The sequence below is a fragment of the Anastrepha ludens genome, chromosome 3 (genome assembly GCF_028408465.1).
Source record: "Anastrepha ludens isolate Willacy chromosome 3, idAnaLude1.1, whole genome shotgun sequence".
NCBI classification, from domain to species: domain Eukaryota; kingdom Metazoa; phylum Arthropoda; class Insecta; order Diptera; family Tephritidae; genus Anastrepha; species Anastrepha ludens.
The window spans coordinates 71,943,472-71,955,102 of record NC_071499.1 but is presented as its reverse complement, the minus strand read 5'-3'; the positions used below and the strand labels follow the sequence as shown (position 1 = coordinate 71,955,102).

At 37.5% G+C, this 11,631-nt stretch overlaps 1 protein-coding gene across 1 annotated transcript; it reads left to right on the top strand.

The window, feature by feature from the left end:
- The first annotated feature begins 853 nt into the window (after positions 1-853).
- LOC128857550 (transcription factor Sp9) lies at positions 854-10,480 on the top strand. The gene is made up of 3 exons (XM_054093301.1): positions 854-928; positions 7,155-7,507; positions 7,612-10,480. The coding sequence occupies exons 1-3, from the start codon at positions 854-856 to the stop codon at positions 9,014-9,016; spliced, it is 1,833 nt and encodes a 610-aa protein (XP_053949276.1). The 3' UTR covers positions 9,017-10,480.
- The last annotated feature ends 1,151 nt before the right edge of the window (positions 10,481-11,631 follow it).

Here is an 11,631-nt window from a genome sequence, read left to right as displayed (position 1 = left end):
AATGATCGGTGATCTCTCGCGTTTTTCACCGTGCATTTAATTTTATTTTATTATTAAATTCACTGTCATTATGTTGCGAGAATACTGGGTTAACGATACAAGTCAAGCCTTTCTGGTTCACCTTGATGCTAACGTGCCTGGGTAGATGCGATATTTACTCGCAAGTATTTTCTTGTTGAGTCGGTGGTGGGTTGGTACATACCACAATACGATTGCACTTACATACATACGAGTATTATGCTTGTGAGCGCGAGTACAAGTCACTAATCAGTGTGGTCTGCGCATGTGCGAGCGCCCACTGAACTCGGCTATAGGAGTAGTACACCACCGCGTCGATGTGTGAGTTGAACAAGTTGAATTGCCTTGAAGATTGTGCGTTTAAACGTGGGCAATTTCTTTTAATTTAACATTTTTACAAAGAAAATCAGACAAACAAAAAACAAGAAGGGAAAAAGCTCAACGTGCAAGCAAACAGATAACTGCAAATCGAAATACTCGCACATTTATATAGGTACATATGAATAGTAGACTGAACAAGGCAAAAAACGTATGAAGGTGGAAAGCGAAATTTTCTAGCTCCAGTTGACTTGTGACTTCTGCGCCTTTTGCCACTGGAATCGCTGTGGTTGCTGCTGAGCCGCAACACGCAATTATCTACAAAATAGAAGCTTCCGCAAAAATTCTACTTATATCTGCCACTCGTACTCCATTAGAGCAGCTGACTTGTTATTGCCTTTTTGTATTTTTTCTTTTGTTTTTGTTGATTGCTCTTACTATCAAAGCATTCGTACTTGTTTTTTACTTTTATTTTTGTGCAGCAATTGCTAGCCAATCTTGTTGGATTGCGCGCTAAATGTTGCAGCAATTGCTGAGTAGCAGCTGGCAAAGCAAGTGGGAACGGCTGCATGGTGTAACCAACTACACGAGGGTGTGCAGGAGCGGCACTATAGCTCTTTCATTGCTCTTAATCCCTAGTTTTTTTGGGTGTTTAGTGCGGTAGCTGAAAATTGTGGCAGTCTTCCAAATACGTTTTGGTTTTTCTGTGATTAGCTGAAGCAGGCATGGTTGGCAGCAAAATTAGCAATTGGCAATGGCGCCTATTTGGCCAATGAAAAGTACGCGACTACTGTTCGGTTGATTTTGTGTAGTTTCTTGCTTTCTTTAGTTGTTTTCTGTAGCGGTAGCAATTGCAATTAATGCAATTACCCAACAATCAAGTGCTCAGCCGGCAGAAGACCAGTCAGCCAACAGTCAGTAGTCAGCAGTCAGCAATTTTCCGCCTTAACCGAACTGAACTTGAACCGTTGCCACCGAATTAAAATAAATGCGATTATAGTCGCAATTTCGCGCCTGCCACAGTTGACCGTTAGCGCATGTTACAAATGGCTAAATGCTGAACGCCTTTTTGCACGCGAGGCGAGGCAGCCCGCAATAGATTGTAATTTAGTCGTTGGCATTGCAGTTATTTGTAATTTATATAAACGAATACCTTAAACGGCGATATGAATGAATGAATGAATGAATGAGTGCCTGCGCACATTTTTCAACGAATTTGATTTATTTGGACATTTGTGTCATTTGTAATCCATTTTAATTTGGGTTTAGCGCTCTACCCAAAGCAAAGGTGGAGCTGATTTTCGATTTGTTATTTTTGCCACATTTTTCAAATGCAAATTAATTATTCGGCGTGACATTTTTTTTGTCGTCTTTGAAAGCAGTCGTCTGGAGGCGTTATTTAGCTGTGAAGTCAAAGCTCTTACACAACTACTTACATAACTTTGCACACACACATACATACTTATATGTGTTTTTCAAATGTCTCGCCGCCATCACCCCGCCTTTCAGGCATACAGCTTTAGCATAGCTGTGCGCTCGTTGCCTTCAGCTGCGTTTCTGCAGTTCCATATTGACATTTATGAGTACATATGTATGTATGTTGTAGCCAATATATTATAATTTGGCTTAGCTGCAAAACAACTTTCAATAATTTTACGTAAACTTTATTGCTTCTATTAATGCATACTTTTTTCCTGTCATGTTCAATAGCTATGAGCATTTACCGTTTAGCGGCAAGTGTTGAAGGCTTTATTGGTTAATTTAAATTGTTTGCAATTTTTAAATAAGTGTAAAGCTTGGAAATTCATAAATATGATGATGTAATAATATTTAATTATTTAGAAAATATGGAAGGCAACGTTATTCACCGTTCAACGTTATTTTGTTCGCAGATATTCGAACGGCCCGGGCAAACAAGCAACGAGTTCCCGCACACCTGTTCGACGTTCATTACTCGAAAATTGCGAGTATAGTGAATTTATTCGAGCAATACTTTTATTATTTTGGCTTTTCTGTCAGCACTAAAGAAATGCTGATGAAATTGACAACTTTCCTTTAGCTGAGTTTTGAGCGAGTATCGAGCTACTGGATACCCGGATATCCGAAAAAATCCATAATTGTCTCGATAGATGACTGTAGTGATCGATATCTCGTAGAGTATAGATCAAACAATTCAAAGTTTATGCTCGTTGTCAAGGTGACATTTTACACTAAAGAATTCATTTGCTGTTTTTTTGTTTGTTCCATTCTCTTGTGAGTTACAGGGTGTTAAAAATGGAAGCCAACAAAGAGAAAATTCGGTACATTTTACAGGTTTTCTTTGATGAAGGCGAAAATGTAAGCCAGGCCGCTGAAATTGTGAATGGTGCCGATACTTTAACAAATAATTCCGTGCAATTTACGTTTCGACGATTCCGTTGAGACATTTGTGATGTTAAAGAAATCAATAATCTCGAAAATGTCGTTAAAATCACAGAAATAATCAAAGTTGACAGGGGTGTTAGTAGTTTTAGATCGAACTATAGATCAACCACAAAACAATTTGAAATCATATGCGCAAAAATTTGGCGCAAACATAATGGATTTCTTTTCCCCCAAACTAATATATAATTATTTGTACAGGGTCTTTCAAGTTCACGTTTTTTCCGTTCAAATTAATTATACCAGTAAATTTTGAATGAAAATTCATTAAATATATCTATATATAATTGCCGCGTACACCCTTTTTGGGTATTCATTCAAATTCATTAAATACTTGTTCTAATATGTAGCAGAGGGTCAGCAGCACTACTTAACAAAAAACAAAACCCAAAAAAAGGGTTCGTTTCTCAAACTGCCACCGTTTTTTGCTTATGTAGTTAGATCTCTTTACTATGTACGAAAATAAAAAAAAGAAATAAAATTGAAATATTGAAATTTAAAACTAAAAATAAATGTGTGCTGACAAATTTACTGCTTGTAACTCCTTTTATTCAAGAAAAAGGTGAGAGATCTTAAAGAAACTCAGTATTTGTGTTACTTTTGGAACAGGAATGCTTGGAATTAAAAATGTTTAAATAATTACAATTATTTTATTAAAATTAGATAATAACCATGCGTACCTTCCATGTAACTATAAAACTAATATATAATTTCAAAACAATGCAAAAAATGTGATTTCCTTGCAATTAATTAATGGGCTGTTGAGCAAAAATTTAAAAGCAATAATGTAAAAAAAAATATATATATATTAAGCCTGGTCGATTTGTGGGGAGGCAAAAAAATCGCCCGTTTCTGTGAAAATCATATTCTAGCGATCAAAATAAGAAACTATGCCGAAGGAACCATACCTCTAAAACGAGAGCGCTCCAATCGAGTCCAAATGTATGACCGACCCCCACTAACTTTGGACGGCCGATCCACCCATGCCAGTGGCACACCCCCTGGAGCTCCCCTGGGGGTTCCCCATATAATAATTTCAAAATATCACCATTTTTGGCCTTTACATGAGAAAAGAAACTAAAAAGCTAAAATCCCCCAAATTGGGGGACATCAGAATTCGTTTCTTCATCTGAGAAAAAAAAAATGATTTTTAAGCTTCCTCCAGCTACGCCCTTTAAAAATTAATTAAAAAAAATGCATTTAACTTTTTAGTCAACAAGAATAAAAGTGAGTTTCAGGCTACCACAGTGTCTCTATTCTATACAAAATGTGAGCAGCAATAGGCAGTTTTGTCTGAAAATTTGCAGTTTAGTAAACTTGGGATTTATTTATGAATATTGCCTATGTGCTTTTCAAAATCGACTTTAAGTTGACGCTGTGTGCAAGGACTTTTCAAAAGCATTTGACAATGTTATTTACTTGGCGCGATGCGCCTCATAGTGGGCTTTTAAGCAAACAATAATAATAATCACTCGGTTTTAATTTCTAAATTGAGAGCTAGGGGATTTCACTATGAAAATATGTAGTTAATGTTGAAGGTGCGTCAACTATTTCCTATATTGCGTGCTCTGATGTTCCCCAGGGAATTGTACTGAGTCCTTTATTTTTTATAATTTTTGTTAATGGTTATTCCAGTTATTGTAATATCGAAAATTTTCTCTTGTTTGCTGATAATTTAAATATATACTGGGTGATTGCAAGTACAGCAGATCTATGCATCTTCATCTAATTTATGTAACGACGTTGCTTGGTTCAAAAATAAATAAATTAAATTTAAATATATGCAAGTTTTTTTATGTATCTTATCCTAAATCTTGTTCTCTTGGCGGTTCTAGATTGTTCAATCCAAGTTTTTGGACTGGATGCTTTTATATCTCTTTCCTACCACATAGATGGTTCTAGATTATCCAATCCAAGCTAAATTTTTGATGTTAGTGCGGTATTTGACTATAGATGCTCTTTTCAGAAACATTTGAATTGCACCATTTCAAGGTCACATTCCGTATTTGGTTTTATTCGACGTTTTAGTTCAGACTTTGCTGATCCATACACTCTAAAGCTGTTATATACCTTTCGTGTGCGTTTAAATCTAGTCTTTATTTGGAGACCATAATCTAATTAGTAGGCTTTAACGTTTCGAGAAAGACTTTGTCCGTCACGATTTGCATTCTGGCATTTCACTGATCCAACTTCACCCTATGAAAGTCGGTGCTTCCTTCTCTAACCTAAAATCAGTAGAAGGTATATTCTCTCTTCTATTTATTATTTGATAAGTGGGGCGATTGACTCCCCATCGCTACTCGGAAAAAAATTATTTCAATATTCCCCAACGGAACTTACGAAATCTTGATATTTTCTGATCAAGAATAATTAGAGCTAATAATGATTCCAATGCTCCGATTTGTAGAACTCTAATAAGTTTAATTCGCTTTCAAGTCTTATTGGCTTAGATTTTTCTTTCACAAAATACTACTTCAAAATGTTACTAAATGAATCGTTTTACTATATTTATATACTTTAATTCTAAATATACATGCATATACATATATTGTATTGGTGCTTACACCCTTTTTGGGTGTTTGGCCGAGCTTCTCCTCCTATTTGTGGCGAGCGTGTTCCATAAATGTAGGGACCAACCATTACCAAGTTTGCTATTACCTGCCGAGGGGCTACTCTTTCTTAATTTTGTTGCTACACGGAGATTCGAGCTAAATTCTAACTATTTTCTAATAATCTTTCCCTGTAAACTGTAAGGAATGTGACATTTTCTTCATTAAGCTCCAATAGGTTTACCATGGAAAAGTTTAATTTAATTTTGTTTAAGTTGTTGAGTATTAATCTATTTTTCATAGACTGCAAAAAATACTGCATTTCTAGATTAGTAATTAAAAAAAAACCTAAATAAATAAGAACGACGATAATTAAGTATGATTTTTGGGCACTATATGCAATTTTTTTCAAATCAGTTTGTTAATTTTTTTCTTTTAGCTTTAGGTACCTATACTTATGCTTAAGACAGGAAAACAAAATTCCAAGTGGATTGCGAGAAACATATTTCCAAGTCAAAAAATGCATATTCTTTAGAAAACGTACCTGAAAAAAATGTTTAGGACAATATTCAGGAGGCGGTAAAATCCGTATTGAAATACTGATTTGGTTTTGTTTACGCGGATAAATACTTTTCCAAACTGAAGACCAAACTCAGTCAGCATTGGATTACCTCGATAATGGTGCGCTGTGTGTTCGTATGTTGATTTTCCAATATTGAATGGAAGGAATGAATTAATTGAAATGATGAAAAAGCTACAAAAATTGAACAACAATTAAGAAGAAAAACGTCATGAAATGGCAATATTTTATTTGTACGTTGATTTTTGAAATAGAAAATCTCTTGTAGGCTCTATCATTCCTCTATTATAGATTTGTATGTATTTGTATAAGCAAATGCATACATATAATCTAATAACTACCACATAAACACTTCTAATGCAAAAGTCATTCATCAAACACATTGAGAATCCTTCGGTCTTCGACGTTTTGATTAAAGCAAACCGAATAAAAAAATTTATTAGTTGTATTTCGGCGCCAAACAAAAAAACTAAGTACTAAGAAACCGAAACAAGTGTCAGGATTTACGATCTTTTGTTACGCTTCACAAGTGTAGCAAAGCGGAGAAGTCAAAATTGTATTTCCTTTTTTCATTCTTTCATTCTCCGGTGTTTTTTTGTTTTCAAATTCGATGCTATTTGGGATCATAATGACTTCCTCTAACTGAATGATTGAGGATTCTTGTGGTGAGAATGTTAAAATAGTTTGTTTTTGTACACGAACAGCTATCGGTGGCCGCTTTTCGGAACAGGATAAATCAAAATTTCGGCGTAGATTGAAGTATGAATGGATAATTGTTTGGGCAGATGCACGATGAGTAGCTGCTACTAACGCTGTTTCTTTTGTTGTACGAGCAGTTGGTTGCAGAGAGGAAATTGAGTTGGAGTAGTGGTCAAATTAGATTTTGTACACAAATCAAATTTATTGTACATAATTTTTACCTGCAGTTCTCGTAGAAAACACCGTGTGAGACCATTTTTGGTTGGTGTGGCGTTGTGAAGCTTTTTGTTGTTGCATATTGAACACAGCCAATTTGTATTCAGATTATTTTGGAATTGGCTTGCAATTCGTAGAATATTCTCACGCTTTCCAAGTAAATTTATTTGAATTTTGATTACGTTTACCTCGCAAAGTAGTTTACATAAATTTGGGATTCTTATTAGCATTAGATATATATTTTTTTGTTATTCTGGTTTTCTATTGCATCACCTTTCCAGGCTTTCATGATTTAGATGTAATTATTTTTCTTTCCACATATAAGTAATACTCTTTTTCGCGCTTCATTTCAGGATCATCCCAGTCTACGTGGCACACCACTCGCAATGCTGGCGGCGCAATGCAACAAATTATCTAGTAAATCGCCTCCTCCTTTGGCAGACGCAGCTGTAGGCAAAGGTTTCCATCCTTGGAAGAAAAGTCCTACATCGCCGTCGAGCGGTGGTGGCAGTAGTGGCGCATCGAGTGGCTCGCTTTCCGGCGTTGCTGGTGGTCAGCATTCGCCCTGTACCATCTCTTCCGCTTCGTCGTCCTCCGGTTCCGGCTCGTCGGCTAGCAGTTTAGGTTTGGGTGGCACTTCATCTGCCACGTCATCGCGTAGTCTGCCCTCATCCAGCATCAATACAATGGTCAACATCACGGCTAGGTAAGCATTTAAATGTGTACCTTCACTGCCTCCCTGCTGCCATCCATATTCCAAAACCAACCCGAAAATTGAGTAACAAGACTTATAACTGAGAATAATTTCAGCATTTATCCTTACAGTCGTCCGATTTCGTCGTCCTGTGCTGCAGTCAGCAATCCCTCGGCTTACGGCAGCGATCTTTACTTCCCGAATACGAGCGGTGCCAGTGGCGGCATGGTCGCTGATAACCATCATATGCATCAGGGTCTGTTGGGTAAAGTGGAGGGTGCTACATTCGGCTCGGTCTACTCACGCCATCCATATGATTGGCCATTCAATGCTGTTACGGCGTCCGCGCATAAAGCGGCCGAGGCAGCTAGCGTTAACTCAGGCTGGTGGGATATGCATAGTGCTGGCAGCTGGCTAGATATGGGAGGCGCCGGCATGCACTCAACAATGGCAAATTATGCTACGGCAGCCGGTTCCGATTACTCGTCCGCATTGTCGCATTCGCTCTCCAACACCGCTCATCTGCTGGGCTCCGGACAACATCTGCTGCAGGACACCTACAAGAGCATGTTACCCGGTCAAGGTGTGGGTGGCTTCTCGCTGCCGCATAGTTCGCCGTCGGCTGCTTCAACTGCAGCCTCGCCACAAGCATCTACGCCATCAACACCATCGCCGCGTTCACAAAGACGCTATGCCGGTCGTGCTACATGCGATTGTCCCAACTGTCAGGAAGCCGAACGGCTCGGTCCAGCTGGCGTGCACTTGCGCAAGAAGAACATACACTCGTGCCACATACCTGGTTGTGGTAAAGTGTACGGCAAGACTTCGCATCTGAAGGCGCATCTACGTTGGCACACCGGCGAGCGACCATTTGTATGTAATTGGCTCTTCTGTGGCAAACGTTTCACACGCTCCGATGAGTTGCAACGACATCTGCGCACACATACGGGCGAAAAACGTTTCGCTTGTCCCATCTGCAACAAGCGCTTCATGCGCAGCGATCACTTGGCTAAGCATGTGAAGACACACAATGCCACCGGCCAGGGTGGCAGCATGAAGAAGGGTTCATCGGAGTCGTGCAGCGATTCGGAAGAGCCTGGTAATCAGTCCGGCGAGTCGAATGGACTATCGTCTGGTAATGGACAGCAAAGCGGTGGTGGCAGTCACCCGGGTACGCCCAATTCACATCAATCAGGCGGTCCGGGAAATACAACACCAACGGGTGGGCTGTTGGGTAGCAACATGCACCTATCATCGGCGCACAACATGTCCGGTGGTTCACCAGTAATGCTGCACGCCCAACAACAACACCATCAACAGCAGCAACAACAGGCGCATGCGCAAGCGCAGGCACAGGCACAAGCACAGGCGCAACTGCAACACCATCAACAACAGCAACAAGCACATGCGCATGCGCACTTGCATCATCACCACCATCATCATTTGGTAGGCAATTCGGCGCCCAGCCCTGGGCTAGATCATCACAGCACATTGGTGGATATTAAGCCGCCGATGGTTTGAGGGTCGTTGGGACCCTTTCTATTTACCAACTGAGGTGAAATCGAGAACGGGTCCTATGATGAACTACTTTCACAGCTGATGAGTGGAGCGAAAGACGGACGAATGTGGGAGCGATGGGATGTGTAATGCATGAGAGCGATTGAAGAAGGGGAGCGAGGGGACAGCGAATTGAAATACAAAACGAATTGTAAATAATGCTTGTAACAATGTGTTGTTGTAAAATGTAAAACAATCAAAAATGCTTAACTAAGTGTACAACTAAAGAAAGAAGATGCAAATCACTAAGAAATACAAAATGGCAAATACGATTTTACTCAGAATTTCTTGTAAAAAATTATCATAAAAAATAAATCGATTCATTTTATTTTTCAGATAGTGGATGGAAAAATACAAACATGCATGTGTTTGTATGCATGTATAAGTATATGAAATAAAATAACTGAAAATGAATTTCTCAAACAAAAAATTTGCTTATTAATTTTCAAAGTTAAATATCACTGTAGCAGCGGATAATGGATAAAATAAAAATAAAAATTCTAGTCCAATTAAAAAAATTAAAAGTAAAATTAAGAAAAGCAAAATAAAATAAGTGACAATTTAAATCAGCTTGAATTTGCTTGTGAAAATACTAAGCCTCTAACCTTTAAGCCTTTGAGCCACCTTTTTGTTAGTGTGTGCTTCTTGATTTTAATAAATATAAAAATATTTAAGAATTCTTAAATAAAATTACGGTCAAATGCAAAATGTCTAAACTAATGGTGTAATCTGTTTTCTATAAATAAAATCGAAAATCTTACAAACACATGAAAAATAAACCACACACACACATTGACACAAATGAAAATATATTACTTTAGTGTATAGCTAGTTTTTGAATAAAACTAAAAAAAATTAATAAAAATTAAATAAGCATTGTTGATTTTTAGCTAAACGGAAACTTAAATAAATAATAAAATTAATAAATTAAACAAACGAGTGCAGCAGCGAGCAAAGAAATACTAAATATATTGACTAAATACATTAGTGAATAAAATTACTGTAGCTTGCATAGTTTTTAAATACCAAAATATTTAAATTTTAATTTTAATGCTTTCGAAATGCAAAAGAAGGCGTGTATTTTATGAAAATATCTATTTTAATATTATGAATATGGAATGAAAATACACATTTCTGTAATATTAAAAGTATCAAGTGGGCGAAGAGTTGACTAAGATCTTTGGAAATACTTGTTAAAAAATGTATGGACATTTCATTTTTTTTTTTTTATCAGAAATATTTTTGTGTTTTAGAAATTTCCAAATCTCAGCGAAGCGTTAAAAAGTACACAAAGCTTTGCTGGAAGTAAAAATTCTTAGCTTTCATTGCAAATTTGATACTTTTAATATTTCACAGATGTGCGAGACATTTGTAAATTATTTTTAAATATTGCAAATAAAACTATTAATATGAATATGATTATTACAAATAAATGTGTGCATCAACATTTTAAACAATGTGTTTATTTTTAATTAATGGTTTAGGGAAATATTTTATACAGGCACGAGGTGAATTATAATGAAAATACAATAGACATATAGATAGGTATATGAATGAGGTTTTCACTTCGGTCTCATGGGCTTTTGTGCCCTCTACTCATTACAGTACCTCATCCAAGCCCAGGCCCCTTGTTAAACTCAGGAAAGAGCTGGGTTCGATTCGACGCATGTGCCTTTTCTCTGGCTGCAGTTGGCCAAGATGAAAACACAATAATTAAATCACAGTCAAATAGTAATGACAATGGATTTATTGCTTTTCAAAAAATGCTCCTTGTTATTCGAAACAAACTTCTGCATTCGCTTGAAACAATTTTCAAAGCACTTTTGCCACTCATGCCGAGCAGCTTCTTCAGACGTTGAAAAACGTTTACCTCTCATTTAATTTTTGATTTTCGAGAACAAAAAAAAGTCATTAGGTGCCTAAGCAGTGGTGCAAATCGGGAGACCCATTAGTTCGATCTTTTGAGTGGTCAAAAACTCGTTGTGTGAGAGTTCGCATTGCCTTGGTGAAGAACAAGTCATTCGTCTTCGACGGTTGGTTTTCCTTAATTCTCCGAAAACTTCTGATAAAAAAACGGTTGTGCACCACTTAGAATTGACTGTTTTAAGCTTCTCTAGTGATATAGTGGCGATATGATCAGATTTTCTAAAAAACAAAAAACAGACAACCATTTGCTTTGAGGTGCGTCTTCCGCGTACAACTTTTGTTGAATTAAGCTCGTTCTGGAACACTCGTACTGTCCATTGCTGCTTTGTTTATGGCTCACATTCATAGATCTAAGACTCACCACCTGTTAGGATATCATAGACGTGCTTTAAACCGTCGCGTCTCACTTTCTTCAACATTTCTTTACACCAATCGACACGAGTACGTTTTTGGGGAAATGTCAAATCTGTGGTTTCTAAGAAGAACAAATTTTTTTGACGACCAAATTCATGCAATATGCAATATGTAAGCTGGTCCCACCAATGCCCAAGAATGTTTCTATATCCCAATTTGTCACATGATGATCTTGCGTCATCAATTGACGCACAGCATCGAGTTTTTCTGGCACTAGAACCGTTATTGGACGGCCTTCA